At 35.8% G+C, this 26,752-nt stretch overlaps 1 protein-coding gene across 1 annotated transcript in view; it reads right to left on the reverse strand.

The window, feature by feature from the left end:
- Positions 1-13,176: 13,176 nt before the first annotated feature.
- Octalpha2R (alpha2-adrenergic-like octopamine receptor) overlaps positions 13,177-26,752 on the reverse strand; it is a 200,501-nt gene continuing 186,925 nt past the window's right edge. Inside the window, exons 2-3 of the mRNA XM_046618914.2 lie at positions 25,735-26,112; positions 13,177-14,164 (exon numbers count right to left, since the gene is read on the reverse strand). Coding sequence (XP_046474870.1) covers positions 13,571-14,164; positions 25,735-26,112 — 972 coding nt within the window. The 3' untranslated portion in view covers positions 13,177-13,570. The remainder of the gene's footprint in view (positions 14,165-25,734; positions 26,113-26,752) is intronic.

Consider the following 26,752-nt stretch of genomic DNA (forward strand, 5'->3'; position numbering starts at 1 on the left):
TCTTCTCCTTCCGGCTACCTGGTTTTCGATCTGAAACAAAATGCGAGCTCGATTCTATACGAATTATGTGACAACGGCTGGCGATGAAGCCGACGTGAGAGAATGCGAGTCATTGTTACATAATTCGTACAGAATCGGACTCGCAGTTTGTTTCAGACTGAAAACAAGGTGGTCAGAAGAGGAAGGTATTAATGAATATTACTGTTCCTATATGGCACGTACAGTCAGGTCGAAGAATTGTTTGAAACAAAAACGCACTAAACCGGAGGATCAGATAGTTTAGCGTAACCTAACCTAATTGTTACATACAGAGTGATCACCTGAAGACAGAATTGTCCGCCATCTGCTGTAGCTTAACGCGCATGCGCTACAATCCGAGAGCAGTTGTTTGCCAGGGTGACCAACCGTCATGAACGTAACCTAAAAAATTTTCACATTTGTCCCGCGCAGTTATGCCCAGTACCGACAGCTGTCAAAATTTCTCAGTTCACACACATCGCGGCGAACTGTCGTCTAAATTTATGACGGTTGGTCACCCTGACAAACAACTGCTATCGGATTTTAGCGCATGCGCATTAAACTATAGCGAATGACGGACTATTTCGTACAACTAAAATAGTTTTTTCAACAAATACCCAGCATATTGTGTGACAAGTACGGAAAGTGGGTGCCAACTAAGCGAGTTATGGTTTGCTAGTCATCATACGAGTCGGACATCGCTAATTCGCACGTGTTTTGCACAATAATTTTGCAACATCTGCACGCAGAATTTTATTTGAGAACCACGCAGGTATTACTGGCAGCGCGTAAAATTGAGGTTAGGGTAACTCACGCTCAACAGCGCAGTCGCTGAAAATGGGTTAAATCGAATTATTCGCAACTGCATACGTGCGAAAAAAATGCCCAGCGTGGAAAGTAGAACATTTTGAATATGTTCATGCGCCAACTTTTCATTATTGAACCGTTCGAAAAAAGGGTCTGCACATCTTACGGGATTTGAAAATTGAATTTTTCAAGCAGGTGTTGCAAAAGAAAAACAAACTATAGAACGTTGAATTTTAAATATAGGTTCTCATTGGAGTTAAATACTTCAGGAGAAGTAATATTATTCGTCTATCTTTCATCGAAAAATTCATATCGCTTATCCTGCAATTTTGATTAACCGTAAGTCATTTTATTCGTGATTCAATAATCCATAGATTTTTTGAGTTGAATATTGGTTAGATATAACATTTTTAATGCCAACTTACAAGTTTGTAATCTTGGAACTAAAACGATTGTTCACATCGAATTTTCATAACCAATTGTGACGAGCTCAGAGAAAAGTCTGTTTCAGTTTACTAGGATTATATTCATTTGTATGAATAAAATGAGCTATTGTTCAACAAAATTTTATCAACTGTATGGATTTTCCGATAGAGAAATAGTGGAATAACGCGATGTCCCTGACATTGTTAATAACAGGATATTTACAGCTGGAATTCAGTGTTCAAAACTTTGTTTATATAAAACCAGAGGCAATTTTTCAATCATGTTGAAGTTGACAATGGTCAGTAATACTTTGTAAACCTTAGTCGAGTCGAGTTTTTATTTCGACACATTTTCGAGCTGGCTGTACGTTTCTTACATCTTTAACTCGATCGCATAGTTCGCTGGGTTGTTGCAAAAATAGCAATCATCAACAGCTCGTGTTCAACTTATGAGGTTGAATTAAATATTGGATGGTACACGTATAATTCATGATACATGCTTGCATGTATGTACATATATAATATGTGTGTATATGTGAAATTGAGTTTAAGAGCCTGGAATTATAATTACAAATTCATTTCAGAATATCGTGTCAATACTCATGTATTATTGTGTTTTTTGTATAACGAGGAAGAAAATTCTGGTACGAGGAAAGCAATTTGCCTATTGCCTTCGGATATCGAACGTGATTTTTGTTCATTTACTGGGTGTTTGATCGAGGCATCGCTCAGCGGACTTGGCAAATTAACAATAAGTAAACCTAATATATCGTGCGTTGATTGAAAACTGCTTACATTTGTGAAAAGTCACTTCAAGTTATATCGAGCAATTCAAGTGTGAAATAAAATAAAATATTCAATCTAATCCAGTCAAACGAAGTGAAAATATATCATCATGAGTAAACAGTGAAATTCTGCCAAGTTCTTTTGCTCATTGCTGGATTCGTATTTCCTAGACCCGAAATTTTCCGGCTTATCGAATCGTGAGTTGTTTCAAAAAGAGTTGATCTGCAAACTTTGGTTCTCGGGTGCTCAGCGCTGCGTTGTGAGCAATTTCGGTAGTTTCAGCACCGCAAGTAACGTACCTTATATAACAGGCAAGTCTATATAACTCAAACTATTCTCGTGTCTTTACCAATTATAGTTAATCACGTGAACATTTTTTCACGCGTAACATAAACCTTTCGCATAAAGCAATAAAATCATTCTACAACAATTGAATACAACGACTAAAATCCAAAGTTTTATGAAATTCGGAGCGAATAAACGGCGCAGAGACCGGCTAGCGGCTGGGAAAAAATTTGCTAATCGTATAGGTACTTAGCTGGACTTTTTCATGTTTGTTTTTTGCCCGGTTTTAAACGGTGGATCGGATCAGCACGGGTATAACATAAGTTTCAGATTCTTATGCATGGTCAGAGAGAAGTGGTAACATATAGAGGTACCCGGTGGTAATTAATTGGGGCAATTAGCGAGCAAGCGATTCACCGTGGCTTTTGAACGAGCCGGACTTCCTTCCCCTTCGTCCCGTCGCACCAACCATCGCTGTTCCTGACCACCGCGATCCTTTTGCCCGAACGGCAAATTGCCAAAAGTACAAATTCATTGAAGCATACGTATATATTATACTGTTTCGTTGTCGGACTGGGGCATGATTTTTCACCTGAGTGGCATAAGATTCTAGTTTCAGTTGCGGCCGAACTAAAAATCCTTTCGATGTACAGGATTTTTGGCTCAAGTTAAGCGGGTTCTCACGTTACATGACTTTTTCATTTCAATACCACGTAAGAAATTAGGAGCGCGCAAAATTATTCAGATCGAGTGATGGAAGGGTTTCATTTCGATACAAATTATAACGTGTTTGTTTTCGAGGTTCCTAGAGAGTCGTGTTTCGTCTGCTATTTTTAACCAAAGATACAAAGAGTCCTAATTTTGTTAACGTGTATTTAGCTTCTCGTTGCTCCGATCTAGGAGAAAAGTTTCAACACTTTCGAAAATGAAGCACCTATTCACACGATAGTATGCATACCAGATAATGGTAAATAACGATTGTTTAGGAAATCCTGAGATGAAACTAAAACGAACGTCTAACTCTAGTGAAGGATTCGTTTAACGGTAGGATGGTTGACTCCTTGGTTTGTTAAAACAATATCTCCCGTACTTCACATCAATTTGCCGATTCCGTTACAGGACACATTTATAGCATCCCCGGGAATCAAAGCTTGCAACAAGATTGGAAAAAACGAATGAAAAAAAGGAAAGTCATTGTAGAGTTGAGCCGCGAACCACAAGGTAAAATATGGACGTGAGTCGATTGAATAATAAGTATTTGACAGTAAAGAATCCATCCTAGTTCAGTTGTTGTCATTGCCTATTTGTCAAGACCCGTCATGTTCGAAGTAAAGCTCAGCGCACAAGTCAAATTTTGACTATTTTTTTGAATATGTTACACAAAGCGAGGGAAAACGAGTAATTTCTCTACGTATGAGTATATACTGCATGAAGTAGTACTGTACTTTGTTCGCAGGACGTAATTACATACGTCATACGAAGCAGAGTTATACTTTCCGAGGGTAAAGCATGAGTACGTATTTAAGTCGGACGATAACGGGTCTGGTAGCTGACAGTAAGCTACACTAGATTATAGTTTCATTAGCAGTGTCAGCATAACAACGTGTGAAATACAGGACCTGACGATCATGAATTTTTTTAAAACAATTTTTATAACTCTCTTTACTTCTGACTGTTCAAACTAGAAATTGCCATTTTGTGATGATACTGATTCGTAATACTTGCACGTGTAGCTTTTTTCACACTTTGAATCCTCAGCTTCGTCTTCACTTTCTCTCTCTCTCTCTCTCTCTCTCTTGCTCTCATTTACACATTTCATACGCGGTTCAAAGCTTGGCCCAAACTCCTGAAATTGTCCACGCGTTCCTCCCGTATGAGCGTTTCAACCACTTTCGTACTTTGACATGCTTTGATACGGTAGACGTGCATCTATGTATGTAACTACACATACCCATTGTAAACACGTGTTCAGGGATGCAATTAATTTTTTACAAAAGACTGTGCAAAAATTTTATTTTTCATTCTAGAATTTACTACCATCAATATTGTTGAATCGTTATTATAAAATCACAGAAAATGAGCTACTGAAGAACTTTTGCCTTGGGTTGAAAATTTTTAAAAAATTTTCCGTACCCTGACACTATACACTCTAATTTTCGATTGAAATATTTGGATGCATAAAGGAACAAATTAATAATGCGACAATTATAGTACCCCATAGGAATCGAGGGAAAATTTATTAGTTTCCATAAGAATTTCATCTGGTTGCCTACCTATACTATTTTCAAAACATGTCAAAGGTCGTGGAATACATTTAAGTGTGCGTTGTTTTATCCGCAATAGTTATTCAATGAACGTGTGAAGATGAAATTTGCACAGGTGATACGATCGCTACTTTGACTAACTAAAATTTACGTGGCGTACCTACATACACATATATATATATATATATATATGTATATTGTACTTTGCTAAACGATTCAAGTGTTTTAAATGGCAAACTGCATGTATGTGCAATATTTAGAACCGTAAAACTACGTGAAACTTATTACTTATAAGTCTGAGATCCGAACGAGAATGCCCAGGCTAGCTATCGTGTAATCGGGATTGTGAAATATGAATTTCACCGACATCCCTTAACTGGAATTTCTTTGCTAGAACATCTTTACATGATTCTCTCCACTAGCTGCAACCCGATATATCGTATTTACAGATTTTCATAACAGACAACCAACACCGTTAGACGATAGTAATTCGTAATAATAGTCAATATACATATATAGTTGATCAGATCTTTTAACTAATAAAAAGTATCAATAATAATAATATAATAATAATGATTTTTCATACGATACAATGATTCATACGTATATTAAATTTTCTTCTTTGTTTTTTCTTTTTTTTTTTTTTTTTTTTTTCAGTTTTTACCGGCCATGTTGCTTTTGTCAACCCCAACACACCTTAAAAGCGTTTTAGTGATATCACAGTGATTTCATTGCTCCAATATTATCAATAAATTTTTTTTAAGTTTATTTTATTCACTTTTTTTTTTCTTCTCTCATTATTATCCTTAGTTTAATATTTCTGCACCTGAGAACCGTCGCGTTTATAACGTTCAGTTATTTCTTTCTTTTTGCCTACCTAATTTTCACTATCATACTTTTCAATTATTCAACTTTGTTTCGATAATTGTATATCATACTCGTAATGATGATAATAACAATAATAATAACAATAATTGATTTAGGTTAGTCGAGAACGATAATTGTACGTGTTCTAGAAAATATGAGAAACTCAAGAATAGAATCGCGAGGATTTAGACAGATTCGCGAAATTATTGCGGACAAAATTACATATAATGTATATGTAGACAGGTGTATATTCGCACGTATGTACGTATGTATGTTACGGTGTTTCAAAAAAAAAAAAAAAACAAACCTTTTTTTTCCATTGAAACAGGTTCAAGAGTTGAATGCTTTTGAAAATAAGTCTCATCATTTTATGATAAATCTACTCTTTCAACCTTAAATAACTTTTGAACGAGTGAATTTATCAGAAAATAATAAACGATTTTTTATTTTTTTTTGTTTTTCGAAGATTGTTCAATTCTCTACGGAAAATGTGATTGTGAATTTTCTGCACGACACATCGTGTTAGCCGGGTATTAGAATCAGGAAGAGCAAAAATCATTTTTCCCGTATCATTCTTATGAAAAATAAAAATGCGCGATGCGCAACCTCTTAATGTTAATATTAAGAGATCAAATTTTAACATGTGTATTTTTAAAGCGGAATAGAACTTTTAAATCTATTTCGAGGAAAGAAAATAATGTTCGTTTCAAATACCCTAATGCATATAGGTATGTATACATATGTGGGTGTAATTTAGCGACGATCCGAAATTATAGTCTGCTATAACCTGCACTATATATTAACATGATGCAGGTGTAAAGATATTTGCGACGGTATCTCGGCTACAGATTGAATTCTTCTCACCGTTTCTCCTTGAGTCTATTTTTTATTCATCTTCTCTCGGTTACCTTCTATAAGTAATAAAATAAAAGTAACAATTACGAACGTTAATGCCTAAGGCCTTCTTCAAATCATAATATAATCTACACAATATATGCGTGTGTGTGTGTATATATTTAATTGTCAATCGTACCTAATTACGTTTCAATGATTTCTATACGCGTATAACGTGTGACAAGGTGAGTATATCTCATAATTTTACAAGTTACTGATTCATATGGTACATTACACACGGAGATTCGACTTCTTTTTTTTTCAATTCATTTTTCGTAAAAATAATTTTTAATATTAATATCATACACGTATAATAATATATAATGTATAAAGTACGCAGGACACGTTGAAATATATTTTACGTAATATGTTACACAAATGCAGACCGTGGACTTATTATGATGTAAAAGTATGATTCATAATTTCCCGCATTTCGTATGCATGTATGTCATTCATTGCAAGTTATATTATTATCGTAATGATAATTACACTTTTCACGTAATATCGAAGTAGAAAAGAAACAGGAACACGTTCACGTATTTAAGTATCTATATTCTATATATATATATATATATATATATAGCATGTATAGCATACGAGTATGCATGGATGTAATGAATCACGCACTTCTACACGCCCTATTATCATCTGTATATAATTAATTACTGCAGAACCTCGTTTTTATAATAACCCGTTCAGGCCTCTTCTTTTCACGATAACGAGGTTTTGCTGCATTTCTAATGCATAATATACGAACGCATCTACGACATTTAGATTCGCTTTGTAACTTGAATTAGAATTATTGTTATTATGATTATTTTTTAATGTTTTTTTTTTGTCGCATTTTCTATACTTTTTTTTTCACTGTGATTTACATGTGATTATACTTGCATGTAATTCATTTTTCTAATTATCTATACAATTTTACAATGAATGATTTTTTTTATACCGATCAGTACGGTACATGACGTCATATATATATATATATACCATATATATATATATATATATATATATATATATATATATATATATATATATATATATACAGAACGTATTGTTATGCAATTCAGTACATGTTTAGTCATGAATATTGAGTATATTAAGTATTTATAAATGTATGTGTATGTGTGTGTGTGTGTGTGTTTTATTTATATAAGTTGCAAATTATCGCATATATATCTTGTAATCTATCATATATCCTTTCGATCTACCATATCGTAAAAGCTACATATATATATATACATGTAATATATATAGTAGGAAAGCTGCTCACGTTATTTGTCAATGATTTTTGGATTCTTTTATTTTTTCTTCAGTTTCATTTAGTTTCCCTTATATAAGTCCATCATTAACGGATTGTCGTATCGTGAATTTGTATATTGAAATTTATAACTATTGGAATATGTTGCGGGTGCGTTGTGTTGCGTGGGGAAAAAGCCGATGTTCGGAGGGTCTGATTTGTCATCATTTTTCGACTTCATTTTGTTTTTAATCTTATGATTAATTTTTTTTTTTTTTTTTTTTCATTAAGACGAGAAGAGGGGAGAGTTTGGGGTTTGAAAACTTGCTGTTTTTCGGCGGCTACGTCATTTCTCAATTATATAAAATGTCATTTTTCGTGCGAGAAGTATATTTAAAAAATTTCTGACCGCCATCCACTGCGCCAGCACGCAGAAAATTACTTGTACCTTGAATAGCTTGATTTAGCCGGAATAATTTTCAGAATGTATAACACGCCTTATAGTTACAATAATTAATTCAATATCTGCGTAATTATAAACGAGAAAACTGTATTATACATAATATAGCGCGACGATGAAAATCGTTTGGTCTATAAAAAGGCGAAGTCGTATAGTTGTTGTTTTTTTTTTTGTTCTTTTTTTGTTTTTTTTTTTTTTGTTTTTTTTTGCGTATATATTAGTATTGGTTTGATTATTATTTAATTTAGAAGGTTACTTTTACGGTATGAATTACTATTAGAATTTTCATTATATTATTATCATCTATTTTTATCATAGTATAATTGGAAAAACGGAAGGCTACTGCATGTATGTGTATAATATACGTATACATATACAATCATATACCGTCCTTGACACGGTGCACTTATATATGTGTACATATCGTTATAATTTAATCATATATTAAGTGTAACTTTTCTCTCAATATTATAGAAAATCTATCGTATATATTTTTTAAATGCAATGAATTCTATTATAGCTGAGAAATCACTCGTTTCATTCTAAGGCTCCTTTTTGATATTGCATTTTTGATCTGTGGGCTTTTTCTTTCTCTTCTTGTCTATATAAGTGTGTAGGTACAATTTGATTTGTCATTGAAAATAAACAAATAATGACTTGATATGCGTTAGCAATAATATATGTGATATACCTATACGTACCTCTACATATATGTATACATAGATTTCTTATTTTTCATGTCTTATTCGCTCTTACGATTTGCCGTAGAACCATATTTTCTAGTTCACTGTGAATGCCATATTCGTCTCGGTTTTAAGATCATGAAAAACACCAGATGAGTGAGAAAATAAGACACGAATCACAGTACCGTAACAGTTACGGTAAAAGTCATATAAATTCTGAAAAAGGTTGTGATCAACGAGGCGGTAGCAAGTACAACTTCTTTATGAACAACTGAATTCCATCTTTAAAACATCACAAGCTTGTGCACTGCACTCTGTTTTCATTCGGCTCAATTCACTTTCGAGCTCCTTAAACACACGAGTAAATATAATTTATTCGAAAAAATTTTGCGGTAAAATTTAAAAAAAAAAAACACAGAATGATTTTGAGATCTGTATTTGAAAAGTTTTCTTATTTTGCGCGCGAACGAACTCGTGTGGATTCATCTATATCGGTGACACAAAAAATGGCTAATACGTTTCTTTTGCCTGGCTAAAGCGATTTGGTCAACTCCGCGTCGCATGATTTGCAAGTTTTTGTGAGCTTGGTAAACTTCAGAGAAAAGCAATTAATTTCTAATACTGTAAAGGGCCGCGAAGTGTGCAAATTTGCCGTGTGCATTCTCGCGTATACGAGGATATAGAGGATTCTACTCATTGGAAAAATTTTTTCACTCGGTTAAACGTCAAAGTACGAGTTTCGATTGGTTTCCTCACGCTTCGTGCCCCTCTTATAGTTCACCGGAATTCCCTAATTACGCTCCCAGATATTTTCAACTCTCAGCGTACACGATCACTCTGATCCTACTCGAGGTACCTACTCGCGTGTATACACGTGCATACTGTTAATGCAATGGGAGAAATAAAACCAGCTACAATTGAGGGTGAAACCTAATTGTGCAACAAATAACTTTGAATGGGGAAAGTTTGTGTCGAACTTTTTTTGTCTGATTAATTAGTTGCTTGTTTTTTTCAGATTCTTGGTCCAAATGCACGAGGTCACTGAAATCTCACGGAAAGATATATTGTAAGGGTGCATTTTTTACTTTTTTTTTTTTTTTTATTCATCGAGGGAATCGAGCTCGCAGCTAGTCGGCGTATTAAATTCTGTTCAAAATCTCAAAAAATGTAACGGAACCGTGTTTTAGAATTGTGTAAGTCGCAAAAATCATTTCTTGTTCCATTTTCAATGAGTCTTGCCGGCTTGGGATTATGAGTGAGATCGAAATATCTCGAACGATCATGTGAGAAAATCTGCATTTTTTTCAATTTTTATTCGGTCCTTTCTGTATTTTGAGTTCCGTGTATCGTAAACGGAAACGGTTGCGAGATGAAGTGATATTTTCTGTTTTAGAAACGAAAATCTCAACCGATTTCTTTGGCTTCAAGAATAATTCTATATTCCACACTAGATAAATCGACCGTACCAAAAAAAGGTGATTAGAAGATTTTTATTTATAGAAAATTAAATGGGGTTTAATAAGCAGTTATGATATTCTAAAATCGAAGGTGTGAAAATAAATATGCTTCTGTATCAAACTCGAGCAGTCGATATTGGTATTATAGCTGAAATCAATTCAATATGACGACAGACGTGAAAAATCGGGCCTGGAAAAATTTCCAATACATGGACAGTTGAACAAACCATCATATTGTTAACAAACTTCGGAAGCCACATGGTTTATACATGTATATTTTTCAATCTTGAATACGAATAGTATGAAATGCCACGTGGCGGTTCAGATGCGATTTGAAATACGAACGAATAACTGTAACAATCGTTCACATCAAATGTCCGTAAGCCGTAGCTTTTGTCGTGATTCGTCTTTGAGATAACAGAGAGAAAGAAAGCGAGAGAGAAAGAGAGAGAGAAACAGAGAGAAAAAGAGAGAAGCGCGCTGAGAAATAGGGACATAAAGCCTTTTACAAGAGCCAATGTCACGTTCGAGATCACTGTACAGTTTGCCCATAAGATCAGTTCAAAGCACCCACGGATTCTGTTTTCCCACAGAATTTTCGAGCATGAATTATCTTCTCCCTGAAACATTGTCTCAGGGGTTTTGACAGTAAGCCAATCCGCAACCGTCAACATCGCGAAACAATATTCTCGTGAGTTATCACAGTGCGAAATGCGTTGCTTTGCGCCAGATGCGAACTACACATACATACGAATGATGGCCACTATGATTGAGGAAAGCGCATCATTCGTTTATGGCTAGCTTATAAAATTCTGTAAAAACTTGATATGGAATTGAATCAAGCCTTTGAATGATCGTGCTGACGATCAATTTATTCAAGATAATACAACGCGAGTTTATTGCGATAATGTGAATTTTGTATCAGGAAATACTGTGATTGAAATGACTAAGAATTTAATTGAACACATCCGAATCGTTTTGTATTAAAAACATGAAATTGTTGTATCAAAACAAATTTAGCTCGTTTTTAATTCATGTCGTCAGATCAAGATTTCATCGGTTGAAACAGGTCTTGGAATTTGTTGTTACAAAAATATTTTGCATTGATTGAACAATAGAGTTATTCAAGCGCGATACATGTATTCTTTTGAGTGATATAATTTACGATTCTGTTGACTCTAAACGAATGTGGAATTTGTCTGATATTTAGTGGGTAAAACCAAAAAATTCATTGTTATCCATGAAGAAGTATAAATTGAACACGGGTCTTTTTTTATAGACAATATCAATTTCGATGACTTCAAACTTGACACTATGCTACCTTTTATTTGGGACAGGTGTAATGACAAATTCGTTTCACTTTATTCGTCTCAGCCATCTTAGCCCGGTTTTATAACTATCTCTGAGGCTATTTTCGTAGCGAGAGAGTTCGCCGCCTAGTGGCCGTTTATAGTACTGGTTCTTATAACGAATATATTAGCCACTTGTTTCATAGCATGTGGTGTTTCCTCAACCTCGTAAAACAAATAATTAAATAATTATTGCAACTGATTGAACCAGTTACGCCAAACAATCTCTGTTTAGATGAACAAAGTATGGCATATAATTGATGTAAATTTTTTGTTAGCTAGATTCGTACACTTATTTTATTCGAACTACCTAATGGAGCACGCCAATCATAAAAGAGCCTCTCCGCGCGCAACTCGGTGAAAGTAGAGTCTACAGATAGGAAGCGCGATGAAAAAAACTGTGTCAGAGAAAAAAAAAAAAAAATACCATCAATAAACCTGTCAGAAGTCGACATTTTTTCCTGATATAACTTTCAAATAGGATTATAGTTCAAGTAATAATTAATAAAAATTGCAATTTTCATCACGCCCAAATTCAATTTTTTTCTAAACTCAGCTCACTGATTCTAGCTCAATGATTATACAAGTCTTAAAATTCTTGCAATAAATAATGGCGAGAAGCATGGTACGTGAGTATGATTCACGATGTGAAAATTGTAAATAACTGAATAATAACAAATTTTGTAATTTACCATTGCAGTGTTCAAAAAGTCTGCAAAACAAAAAAAAAATTTCTATTACCGCCACGCGCAAACGCTAGACGAGCTCTGCTCACTCGCCGAGCGTTTTTTATAAAATCATTCATAGTTACAATATTTCTGACCAAATTACAAAAAAATTTTCGAAAAGTTTTCTTCAAACGTCACGGAAAAAACGGCTCGCTGGAAGTTTTCTCGAACTTGAAGTTCGTCGCATACTTTTTCCTGCCAAAGTTTCCGAAGCCCGGTTACTGGTACCTCACCATTTGTTATTAATTATAAATGAACAAATTCAATTTTTATGCGTCTTATCGACTTTCGAGGTGTGACGTATGTATTCTGAACGTATTGTAAATATTTCAAATCATTTCACCAGTTATCGAGCTAGAATCGGCGAGTTGAGTTTTAAAAAACATCGAATTTGGGCGCAATGATAAATGCAATTTTTATTAATTATTACTTTAACTAATAATCTGATTTAAAAATTATACTAACAAAAAAATGTCGACTTTTGACAAGTTTGGTTAATGATATTTTTAATTTTTTTGCTTGGCACCTTTTTTTCATCAACCTTTCTACCCGTGGACAATACTTTGACCAAATTTCGCGTGGAGAGGCCCTTTTATGATCGGCGTGCTCAATTGTTTCTGTCAACGAACACACGACTTGGAGGAACGATACACGAACTTCAAATAAAATAATACTTAGTTGACTCGATTTCGGCAGCACATCAAAAGGTTCGCTCGAGCCAATATTTCACTCGGTCGTGACAAGAAAGGCTTTTGTTGAATCAAGGAAGTCGCTTGACTAAATCATTTTGACAAACTAACTAAATCGAAATCGTCGAATCGAAGTCATCATATTTGGAACAAATAAGGGCTACTAGATTGAAGTGAATGGACTCGAAACAAAATCTATTTTGTTGGTTCAAGAATTTCTTTCCCTCCGTGTCCACTTTACAAAGATCTAAGCACCTATCTGTATCACGTGTGGCCCTAACCTCAGATTTCCTCAGATGCGATGAATATGAACCACCGGATCGAACGATTGTCACAACTGGTATATTCACCCTATAACAGCTTCGCGACAAGTGATTGTGAAAAAGTACAGCTTCGATTTCTACCGTGCGGGCTGAACTACCTCAAGATCGGCGATAACCGGTGTCGCAAGCTCCGGGGCTGAGTTTGACCCATAATCCAAGTGTTGGACACTACAAATACGGCTCGGTCATAGATGATCGAGTGACCGGAGCAGGTGTCCTCGTGTTACCTGGTCACAGTGACTCTGCCACGTGGATCACGGTTGGATCGATCGCCCCGAAGCTTCCTCGGCAACTATTTGAACAATATGCGTCGGAAGGCCCGTCGGAAGTCCTTGTTGAATACGGTATAAATGACGGGGTTCAGTGCCGAGTTCATGTAGCCGAGCCAGAAGGCGATGGCGAAGGCTCTTTCCGGTATGTCGAGGCTGGGGAAGAGGGGCTTAACGATGTAGAGGAAGAAAAATGGCAGCCAACAGGCGATGAAGCTGCCCATTATCAGGCCAAGGATCAGGGTCGCTCGTTTCTCCTTCTTCCTTGCCAGCCGACGCTTCTCCCGTTCCGGATCGCGTGGCTTTGGCGGCTTCACTTCTATCGTCGGGCACTCTTTCACCTTGCCCACGTCGACTTGTTCCCGTTTTAACTTGTTCGTTGTCTTTCGGCCGAATATCGGCTGGCACAGACGCAGCTTCAGGGGCTTGACCACCGCGCACCTCGACACCACCCCGCTGTCCGACGAGGATGGGTCGAACTCCGAGACCATGTCGACGTCTATGCCCACGCTTGGTGCCCTGCATCGCACCGGTATGGTTTGGGTCGTCGTACCCTCGCCGTTCACCGATAGCGACGCCTTCAGTGTTGTCTTTTGCACTTGCAGCGGCACGCTCACCTGAAACATCGAAAAGCTCGCTTAATATCACGCGGGTCACTTCGAAATGCTTTAGAGGATGAACCGACGGGACCATGTGTATCAAGGGTTAGGAGCAGCGAAAAAAAATTGTTCAAAAATATGAAGCAATGATATTTGTGCAAATGAAAGTGAACACGAATAAAAAAATACATTTCCCGGTTCCCTAAAATACGTTCGGCGCATTTCGTCCACGGTTAATCCTATCTTTTTTCAACGTAAATAGGTATTACTATAATAAAATTTCCTGTGTGATTTTCATCCAAGGGCCCTCGTCGTTGGTGTAAATTTAATTTTAAATGTTAAACAAATTAAATTGAAGAATGAAAAGAAGTCTTCAACGGAAAGTTACTTTCCTTTTGTTTTTTTTTCAGGGTTTTTTTTACGGTTTTTCTGATTTTTGGAATTTTGTATCAGATGTGATAAACAGTCCTAAAGGTGATCCACATCTTAGGGTCGAAACGCTGACGTATAATTCGATGTATTCAATAAGAAGACCTATAAAGTGAAATTTTCTACAAAAAAATATATTCCCCAAGATGTGTTATAATACTTAGCAGTTAACCTGGGCAAGTTTGAATCGTCAAGGAGATGTCAACGATACAGTATAGTAATAACTAAGAAATGTGATTTTGATGTACATTTTGATTAATTGAAATTTCTCTAAATAGCTTTCTCGGGTTGCGGATGTTCAATTAGACGAACATTTCATACTGCACGGTGCTGAACAACCTGATCATTTTTTTTTTTCACTTCTCGAAGTCATTATGTATGAATTTGTAATCATATACTCTTGGTAAACAAATATTTTCAATTTAGGTACCACATGATTATTTCAACATATTCTTCTTGCCCTTTAAAAAATGACAGAAAAGTTCCAAACGCCAAGATCAATTTTGGTTGGATGAATAATTTGTTTGCGACCATACCTTCACGTTATCAGAATGATTTTATAACCGATTTCTTCTGCTCTACAAGATAGTGTTTTTCGAAATTTTCATCCACGATATTCACATACCATTTGTTTATAAGACCTTCGGTTTAAAATAATTTTTTAGGACCTTTGTGATTTTTTTACGCACTTCACTTGATAAGTAATACCAACATGTTATTCAATAGTACGATATTTAACAAATTTTTATACGTACATTAGAGTGTTTCAAAAAACCGACTATTTTTTTTTTTTCGAAGAATGTTGAAAAATCTTCCGAGTGTCCCTCAAAAATGACCTCGGTAAAATATGAGCTCTTAATATTGATATTTAGAAGTGGCGATTCTCAATTTTCTATTTCCCATTTAAATAACATGGGAAAATTTTTTTTTTAAATTTAGAATTTTATTGCTCGAAAACGATTCAGTGTGAAGATATAAATAAAACATATTCTTGTAGAAAATTTTACGCTCTGCAAAAAAGATCTGAATAAAGATTTGCGTAAGGTAAGTCGTTTCGGAGTTATCAGGCCTCAAACGTCGAACCGTTTGAAATAACGATGTTATTAATTTATAAATGCTACAAAACTGACTCATATCGTTGATTAATGTAATTTATTAATTAACATTTCATTGGAAGTCTATAGTTTTAATTTTAAAATCAATAATATTGTGTATTTAAGTGATATGAGTCAGTTTTGTAGCATTTATAAATTAATAACGTCATTATTTCAAACGGTTCGATGTTTGAGGTCTCATAACTCCGAAACGACTTACCTTACGCAAATTTTTATTCAGATCTTTTTTGTACAGCGTAAAATTTCCTACAAGAATATGTTTCATTTATATCTTCACACTGAATCGTTTTCGAGCAATAAAATTCTAAATTGAAAAAAAAAATTTTCCCATTTTATTTAAATGGGAAATAGAAAATAGAGAACCGCCACCTCTAAATATCAATATTAAGAGCTCATATTTTACCGAGGTCATTTTTGAGGGACACTCGGAAGGTTTTTCAATGTTCTTCGAAAAAAAAAAAAATCGGTTTTTTTGAAACACTCTAATGTACATATAATCAATTTTGTTTACACGTCGATGACGTGTAATATGAAAGCGATTCGAAAAATCTAAGCAAACTCTGATGAAAAAGAATTTTATGAATAATCTAAAAGACTATCGAAAGGATCATATATATATATATTTTTTGCTGTCTTTACTTTCTGCGAAACTTACGTTCGCATTTTATTGCTCATACTTGTAATAACAAAACAAGAAAATACAATTACCGTCATTCATTTTTATGAAACCCGAGTCCCAGGTAAAATACTTACATTTCAATTGAAATTCTGATTGAAATTTCAAAAATAAATCAATAAAAATTACATGCATCGAGGTCTTTTTGCCCGAGTTTCGATACAGGAACAACATGTTTGCTATTGTATAGTCTGTACAAAATATATTCAGATGGCCCAAGTATTCTTGGAAGAATTGATCATGTGTCAACATTTAGTAATTAGCGACGACGATAGACGCTTAGGACCCTCGTCATACTCGACATGAAATATTCATAAACTTCCATTCGTTCCAAGTACGCTTAGGCTTTACGAGTCACTTTTACATTATACGTTGTTGACCGGTCAAATATGCTTGGAGGTGTGAATCTAGAAATTTTTCAAATAAACGTCACAGGTACTATATTGAACGAGATGTGTTTAAAATCGATTAGAGGATGTGAAAAAGAAATCATATCGACCGTGACAAATTTTTTTAAACGAAATTGTTACCAATGAATGGTGTAAGCATTGACACGTAATGCTGTAGGCAATTTTTTTTTTTTTATCACCAAACGTCACTTTGGCGTTGAGTTTTTTGTAATTTTTTGACAAAAAAATATGTCTAATAAATTTTTCTCATATATTTTTTCATCACAATTGTTTATAACGATTTATAAACAATAGTTTTGAGGAAAAAAAACGAAGAACGCTAGGATATTCCACAAGCGGAAAAATTTATATCGCAGGAACAAGAAAAAAAAAAAAAAAATTAATGAGGTTTTTTTAAAACTCGTGATCAAAGTTTTCTTATTTGTTCACTTGCATATAGCGGCAGTACGGTTGCGTACAGTCGTACAGAAAGTCAATGAATTGAACTTTCAAAGCACTGGACGACGAAGTGATTGCAATCTGCTTCGTCCAATTTTGATGATTATGGGACTATCAAACGTTAGATCCGATTTACGAAAAGATGAAATTTCTAAAATAAAAAACAGTAATAAATAACCAAGTAAAGTAAAAATCTCGATGTAAAATTTTTTTGAGGCTTGAAATCCTTTCTTATACATGTTCGATCACACAGAAAAAATTGGTCATTTATTTCAGTAACCTTTCCTGAAACCGAATTCACCAATTCAAAACAGGTCACGGGGATTTAGCGGAAGCTAGGCGTTTTCGGGATCATATTTGAGGCTATTCTGAGGACCGAACTGTTGAAGTTAGGTAATTGCCGTCGGTGAGTTTTTCGATGAAAGATTTATGCTCTACGAATTTGGTCCTATGCATTTTTGCTCGACCTTTCGTCGTTGTCACAACGTTCGAGCTTTAAGTATTCGCGGTGCAAAAAGTTGGCCCTTTTTTTAGCGTTTTCGTTTGTTTTTTTTTCTCACAAATTTTCCAAGCTATAGTCTAATTTTGGGTCCTAAAATCGCTTGTTTGACTGGCCTAGTGAAGATGTTTGTTATTCACTATCACTAAATGAAATGATGTATTATTTCGACAGTCCTGACTTGAAAATCAATTATATTTGACATTGTCATTACTGTGTTGATTGTTTGAATGATTCTAGGTTAATTTTTGCCTTTGCATCGTTCTCCAATTCTTTGAATATTCCAAAGGGAATCCTACCACGGTGCATTTTATAGTCATATCATCGATCAATTAACAGTTCTAATTGACCATGTATTTCAAATAATTTTCAACAACTATAGTACGAGTAGATTCTATCTTACGTGTATAATTTAATTACGCGAATAGTGATTTATTTAAATCGGTACAGCACGGTAATTAGATCTTCTTACCAATAAAGGGATTTAAACGGATGAGAAAAATTAAACTATTTGCATCAAAGTATGTATATAACTAACAAAACAGCAGTATAATTGAAAAATCGATAACAATGCGTGGTTTTTTTTTTATGGAAACTTTTTAAATAACTCTTCATTTCCAAGGTCACATCGGAACAGATTTTTGGGTATTTTTTTCTACTTGTTACGTCCGTGATTTCACTTCTGAGCGGTAGGAGTAAGCTGGTTGGCTTCGCTTTTACGTTCCAGGTCAACCGGAAATCAGGACGAGGATTGAATAAACTTGAGTATGTTTGATATATCGATTATATGTTTATTGCGTAGAAGTTGATATACCGGTAGGAATGAATTGTGCTGTGCGAAAGATACATAACAAGTCCAGATGTGGAGTTGTCGAGAGTTAGAAAATAGGAGTGTCGCTAGAGACTTGAAACGTACGGGTGCAGAAAAGGTGTGAAGATGCTAAAGGTAGGGAATAGAATTTGATGAGTAAGCGCGATAGTGAATAGCGTGAAACTACGTAGAGATAAGAGGACAGGACAGAGACCATGATATTAATATAAGAACTGTGGGAGAGTTAGCGAGTAGGAAAAATATAGAGAAGTGGTATGCTGGACGTAACATACTAAATTCAATAAAATTACACAGCACAGTTCCATTGTATGTATACCAATCGATATCAACCTTCTCAAACTTACCGAAAAAAAGCGTCCGCTGGGTTGAAATGTCTGTTAGATTTCCGAAGAATCGCCAGTTCTTATATGGACGTCGACGAATTACGTTAACAATGATGAAAGAAAAAAAAAAAAGTTATGTAACATTATTTCTTCTTGCGGTCCGTTTCGTTAATTTTCTTGGCAAATGTAATAATAATAATAATAAAATCGATTTATTGCGCTATTGGGACAAGTCTCTGATACACATCAACTCAATTAAATAAATATGCAATGTGTGGAGCAAGAATAAGCGGTACAAGGAAACTGCATATTTATATTATCAGACCGAGGCAAATTTGACGAATATCAAATAGCGTCAAGACATTTGTGGAATTGTTTTCATTAACAAAGGCTTCTTTGCGGGTGGGAAAAAAACTATACCTATACATATATGTTTTACTTGGGCAACTAAATATTTGCAACCGAAAAACAATGTTTTATTGACTCAAGAAAATCTTCTTCGCCGTAAGTAAAACATGTTTTTCTGCTGCCTGCAAAGATTCCAAATCATCATTTCTCTTCGAGTAGTCGTGACGTCAAAAAAACTTTGAAAAAATTGTTTACACTAGCAGATAAATTGTTCGTGTATCTTACATTTTTGGTTGGATATAATATGTGAATTCATGCAGAAGCGTTTGGATTTGATTTTATCGCTGTTAAACAATCGAGCTTTTTGGAACACCGTCTTTGATCAGAAGTTATGTAACAGACGGTCAGAAAGCATATTATACTTTTGATAAACCATACGTTTGTATTTCACTTACGTTAGTTTTCTATAATATTTCTCAATCCGTCAGGGAAACAATGTGTGAAAGGTCTGATAAAATCGAAATAAAAATGCAAACCGTAAACTCAAATTATCGGCAATTCTTAAGCAGAAGATAACAGTCACATGACCAATTAACATATCTAAATCCAATTTGATTTCAATCGAATTTTAACGCGTTTCATTTGTTTCCTACTGTGCTTGCTGTTCTTTTCATTTTTGATTGATTTTATTCCAGCCTGAATCCATCCCATCGTTTTCAAAAGGACAAGCGAGACTGCCAAGTTCGCTTTGAAAGCGAGGACCAGTATCTGAGTAATGGATATGGAACAAGGGGATGCTGCTGCGGCTGGGGGGAGGGTTGAACTGGTTGCGAAATAGGGCGAGGAGGGATGAGCAGAGAAAAAGAAGAAGACTTGGAGAAGGAGACTTGGACCGAGGAAACTGATGGGGAAGAATGATTACTGGGAGGACCGGAAGTGCCCAGTCGAGGTAAAAACTTAATTCATGAAACTTTCACGAAGAATAACGGGAAAGAACAGCAAAGCGAGTTGTCGACAAAAGAGCACGAGGTTGAATCCGTTGTTCGTTAGCAAATTTTCAAGGGACGATCGCCAACCTGCTCTTGTATTGATAATCCGTGAAGCGGATGGAGTTGCTTCTGACAGATATTGATTATTGATCGTCCGTAAGTCAACTAATTGGTCTAATTTTGGGAAAGCCGAGTCACGATCACTTTTGCCGAGATCAAAAACGGTCGTTAGAATATTTTCTATTGTTACAGGTTACTTGAGAGAGAACAAAGCCTTTGTGGCGAAAATATATTGGAAATTTTGATGAATTTCCTTTTCTACCAAGTCACTGTATTCCAAGGCAGGGTGGATTTCGATTCAAAATTCTAAACACTTTTTTGTCCTAACTGAAATGAAAAAAATATCCCGTTGGACGAAAGTTTGTTTGTCGTTGCTTTTTTGACAAGTCAGAAATTTCAATAAATGAGGTCAACTTGAAACCGTGAAATAAATTTTTCAATATCCAATTACCGACGAGGAACGTACGAAACACTTGAAAGAGCCATACAACCGGAAAACAAAATCAAGATTTCTAGAACACAATCGCAACCTGACTGAAATCTGCATTCTATCCAATCTGTCAAAGTTTACTTTTACTCATTACTTAAATGGGTTCAAGTCTCGAGGCGTGGTAGGTGAATTTCGACTATTAGCGTGTGAAATTAATTCTGCTTCCGCGCACCCCAGAGGGGAAAAACTACATTTGTTTCAACGAGTAAGGGCGATGCGCAAGTCGACGTAAGTCAGGTCAGATAACGAGGTGATTGATCGGCGCGAGAAAGTAACCGAGGGCCGGCGGGAGTAAAAAGATAGCAGAAATTGAGAGAAGTACAAAAATTCTATGCCCTGTATCATCCACTGTTTAGTTATAATTTTAAAAAATCCGGCAAGTTACCAAAACCACATCACAACAAAATTACAAGAACAACTTATTGTTAGGTATTGCCATTTTCTGTCGTTAAATTGTGAAAGATCCACAAGCCCTAGGATCTATTCATCGTGAAATCGGATCTCGCAGTACCGTGTAGCGATATCGAAACATCATTCCAAGAGCTATGTATTATACGTACTTGGCAGGCACCAATGAACCATTTGTCAGCAAATCAAAACTCTTCAAAGTTGATATCGTTGCTACGACTTATGAAAGCCACGATGACAACGTGAAATAGTAATACTGATGATCTAATTGCCGCACCTACAAATGATCATCTCAATTTTTTGCGAATACTATTTGTTTCATGGCGTGGAGAAGAAGAAGACATGTAAGAAAAAAACTTTTTTTCAATTATCTTTGACAGCTAATGACCACGAAATCACTCGACCGATTTCGATCAGGCTTTAACACTGTGGTTACATGGACTGGGATTAATTTTTTTACTTCTGCGTGAAACAAGGATCGATTGAAGGGTTTTTGTACGGAATTATGGATGGAATGGGGCTGCTGAGTCCATTTTCGCGTTTGAGATACGTGGACTTCGATACTTTGAGACGTATCCGACATCGATCAGGGTATTCTTAAAGGTAACTTGGTGGCGTACCTTTGTTCTTTTCTTGAGAACAATAAATACTGACGGTTTTAAAGTGAAAAAAAATTCGTGACCGATATTTGGTGTTTGTGTGTGAAAATCCACATTTTACATTAGTCAATCATGAGTGATACGTAGGTCAGCACATGGTTGTCGTAAGGTTAGTCCAATCTGACTTAACGAGGGATTCCAGAAAACGTGGAATTTCGGCCCAAGTGTGAAATGCGTTTAATACGAAATTATTCCTAGGTGGATTTTGACGAACGTAAAATTTGACAAGTCGTTATATCGACGTTGACTGTACTTCCTTTTTTCCCCAACTGATGCAGCGGAGGTTCCGAACATTACGAGTCAATTTCACGTTCGACAGACAGCGTTTCGAATGAGATGTAAACCCGAGGATATCCGAGATTCGAAAAATCGAAAAATCGAAAAATAATCTCTAATCCATTCTGCACAGTGTGACCTATTGAAATATGAAATGAAAAGAAATGAATATTCGCGAATCCAATTCGTGAAGTTTTAATCCATGACGGGGGAAAATTGGCGGGTATATTGCCAATATGGAAATTCAACTTGGCGTATAGTGCGTTGGGCATACTGCTTCATTGTCGCGCTCGTAAAATAATCCAGAAATATTGCACCTTCTCCAAATATAATTCGGCAGGAAATTGCAGAGATTAGCATTAGGTACCGATATAAATTTTTGTTTTCGCCAGTTGCCGAGTGGGCAAAGAATAAATATCGACGAAATGAAATTGAATGAAAAATGGGTATTCGTTTCGCTGAAAATAGCTCAGCTGCTTTTTGTAATACACGTAACGGTGCTGGAAATTCAATCGCGAGGGAAAAAGGTCTATTATATCGGATTCATAGCATATGCTGCGCACGGTCCGGACTAAAATTAAACTGTATTCAAAGTTCGTTAATATCGTTATGATAGTGGAATCATACTTTCCTTTAATTAGTCCGTTTTCTCTCTGGGTACATAATAACCACGCACGCCTTGCGGGATATTAATATCCTCAATTTTCACGGCGTTATCAATCGATTTCACAGGCAGTGTTGCATTTCAGATTGTTTTTAGTCCTGTTGTACATCTATGGAGAATTCGTTCCTGCGTATGTCCTGTTTTCCATACTATATATGAACTATTTTTTGCGAATCGAAATACGTTGCGGTGCCCGTTAACTCACTAGCCTGTGCACTAGTGTTTGTGATAACACGGTATTGATTAAAAATTGAATGACGAGGGTGGATGAGACAGAGCTGCTGTGATCGACGTTGAATCACAAACGGATTAGTCTGTTTCTGGATTCTCGATTTCACGATCAGGCAACACGCCGCGCATATCACCTCCGTGCATGCAGCTTTAAATTTCAAACCTTTTAATCTAAAATTTGCCAACCAACGTTACATTGTTGTATAGTAATTCGGTTTCGTAGTAATTCATTCATTATGTACTGCGTAAGTATAAGTCTTTTTTCTGAATTTTTATTTCTAATGTTGACAAGTGCATATTTGATACAGTAAATTGAAACATGGATCTCGAATATTTTTTTTTTCTCTATAAAGCAACGGCAATTGAATTTCAGTATTTTTGTTCAACTTTATGGTGTTCCATTCATCGTCTAAGATATCATTTTTGTGCATTTGGAAAAAGAAACAATACGACCTAATTTTTTTTGGAAGTTATTCGAATATACATTTTAGACAAGAAAAAAAAAAAAAAAAAAAACAGGATTTGACCCAATTCAGGGACAAATACGCTAATCACTAAGTTGCTTAACGATGAGTTTAAATAATTTACGAGTAAGGGATTAATTTCTTTATTTGAAACGATATTTCAAACAGTTTTTATAAATCTTATTTAGTGTACACAAAATGGATTCTAGTGCTGTGGAAAGTTCGAAACAATACCTAATCAGTCAAGAAAGCTGTTATAAACATAGGTATAAATAATCAAATAAAAATCGATCCGCGTGAATTTGAGTTTCAAGTTTATAACGAGACTTCGGTATGTTATTCATAAATTAAATTCACAAAGTGGAATAATATATCAATTCTTTCAAAATTAGTCAACTCACCATCTGCGCGTATTTGAAAGTTGAAAGAGATATTTATTTTTCACTTTTTAAAAGTTCGAAATTCTTGGGACCTAACATAGAATATCTCAAGATCTTTTAAAGTGTTTGAAACAGGCGTTCTAATGCCTAAAACTATCGTAAACAAATATCAGTTCGAAAAAATTTTCTTCAAAAACCAAAAGACTGTTTTCAGGTCTGGACAACGGCCTAAAAAACGGGGCCAGATCCGAGATGATTGGGGATGAACGTGATTCTATTTGCCATGGAATGCCCCATGTATCTAAGACACGTACATCTTTCATTTTTGATGATGAAATTGTACGTAATTAGTCCCAAGGCTGAATGTCGTAGGATTCCACGTTTTTCTTTATTCTCTCTTTTTTCGTTTAGTCATCTTCGACGTCGTAATTACGTTCGTTTCGGCTTTTAAAAGCTCTTTATTTATCGCGAATATTTCCACGTTATACGGTACGGATTAGGAATCAAATGAAATAATCTGACAGACAGCGTTGAGCGAGGATGCGTGATGGATGGTGAAAATGTGTAAATAGGCTGTTCGTATAACGGTCTACGTGGGTAATTTTCCTTACCTATATACCTATATCCATTTTATAATACGTACATTAATGCGTGAACAGGTCGGTTAACCTTTTTCAGCCGACGAAATAGCCGGACTAAAATTTTAATTAGACTTCCCTCTCAATTTATTCGTTTTCCCGCCTTTCATTCCTTTGTTTCAAGGGCATTTACTTATTTAGTTGTTCTGCTTAAACGCCCGGCGTACAGAACCACTTGCTTCTTCCCTAGGAGTTCTATATTTAATTTCCATGCGTTATCAAAAAACGATTGTTCTTACATCATTGCTGGTACGTCTAACTTTAGAGTCAATTGATTGTTTTGAAAGCGTGTGCTTTGAGTATTCGTGAGATCAAGCAATCCGATTATGACCATAAAAAGTTCTATTTTCCACGCCTTCGTAAAGTTTTGAGCCCTCAAAGTTGACGACTTTTTGATTATTCTCTCAAATGGCTTCATAGCAATAACAATCATTATTTTTTTTTTCGGATTTATTTTTCTTTGGAAAAACACTGTTTTTGAGTCGGTGTGATTTATCATACAGTAAAACTACAGCTTATATTAGAAAAATAACTCGGAATTCTTGAAATCACGTATTTGACCAAAAAAACATTGTTATTCAATGTTTTTGAAAAGAAAAATCATCCCGAAAATAACTTTTCACGGTCACAATCGGATTCCTTGATATCAATTATCCTTAAAACACGTACTTTCAAAAGTGAAAATTCACCCAACAACGAGTCACCAAAAACATTGAATTACTTTACGATGCCATTCCGCAACGTTTGGCATTTAGGTGGTTAAACTCCGATTAGGATCGAAAAAAGTTTTTGTAAAATTCAAACAAACTATAATTTCCCCTTTCGTCATATCGAATACAAGATCGCAGCCGTATAATTAATCAGCGTTGCGAGGTAAGTGGAGTTTTCATTTCATCCCGGGCATGCCCTTGTGAAAATGATGGGGGTTATTTGCACATCGATAAATCCCCGTATAAAGAGAGAAAAACGTTGTGGAAATACCTAACGGAAATTGAAGCGAGGCTTCTGTCGAATCGAAGACTTGTCGTTTTTTACTTTTTACCTTCACTTACTAGATATCCGTAACCCCCAGCTTCCACCGGCATTCGGTATGGGGATAGGAATTTAATTACCGGTATACACTCCGCACCTCCCGAGTTCATTTTAACTTTTACGCCTTGAGTACAACATGCCTGCCAAGTTACCCTGGCAACGCCCGTGCCAAAATAATTAGGATAAAATTGAAAATCCGCGCCCGGAAGACCGAGGCGCCTCCTTACCTTCAACGTGTCCTTCTCCTCAAGCTGAGGATTGCTGCCTCCTCCGGGCTCGGCTTCGGAGGTGCTGATGTCGCTGGCAAAGTCGCAGGTCACTATGGGTATTTGGATCGGTTGGTTCTCTATCGTTGCGACGTTTTCCATCGTCGAACCAGCCGTTCTCCTCGCCCCCATCGCTGGCGTGCTCTGGGTGAAACTTGTCTGTCTTATGTCCGGTGACTCCGGAACAACTGGCCGCGGTCTTGGCTGCTTCCGGATTCCACGCCGCGCCCGAGCTTTCGCCGCGAAGTATATCCTGATGTATACGAAGACCATGATGCACGATGGGATGTAGAAGCTGCCCAACGCCGAGTAGAGGACGTACCCGATGTCCTCGGATAACTGGAAGAAATTAAAATCACATGATTAGAGACCCACCTGCTTCGGAGTTTCACATTTTGAAACCTCGATAATTCGAGTGAGGTAGCTAAACTTGAGAAAAACTTACAACTACGAAGGGAAAGATACCGTCATCGGTCAGAGTTTGAGATTATCGATTTTGCCCTGAGGAATTTGTCGAGAAGAAATTTTTTAAAATATACGATGCCGGTTTCATTGATTTTTCAATACTGAGATAGCGTTGATTGGAAATTCCTGCATTTTAAAAATTGTTGAACTTTGGCTGCTAAAACCTCCGGAACGAGAGCCTGGAAAAGTTTGAAAAAAAAAAACGTGGTTTGGAAAAATCTCAAAAGGAAAAAGAATCGAAGGTGAGAAGGTGTGGAGGGTGGTCGAGTGGAGCTGGATTCCCTCCCAATTACAATAATTCGATACCTTTTCAAAGCAAGATCATCTCTTAACAAAATTAATATAAAGAATCGATTTTAGGTCAACCAACATCATTAAATATAATCTCAAGGATGATTGAATAGTGACGTTTAGAAAACTTTCCAGCCTCTGTTTTTTTATCTTGTTTTTTTTTTTTTTTTTTTTATTTTTCAGCGTCATTATGTTTCTTGCTCAAACTGTTTTATATTCCCGC

This window comes from Neodiprion pinetum, chromosome 1 (genome assembly GCF_021155775.2).
Source record: "Neodiprion pinetum isolate iyNeoPine1 chromosome 1, iyNeoPine1.2, whole genome shotgun sequence".
Lineage (NCBI taxonomy): Eukaryota > Metazoa > Arthropoda > Insecta > Hymenoptera > Diprionidae > Neodiprion > Neodiprion pinetum.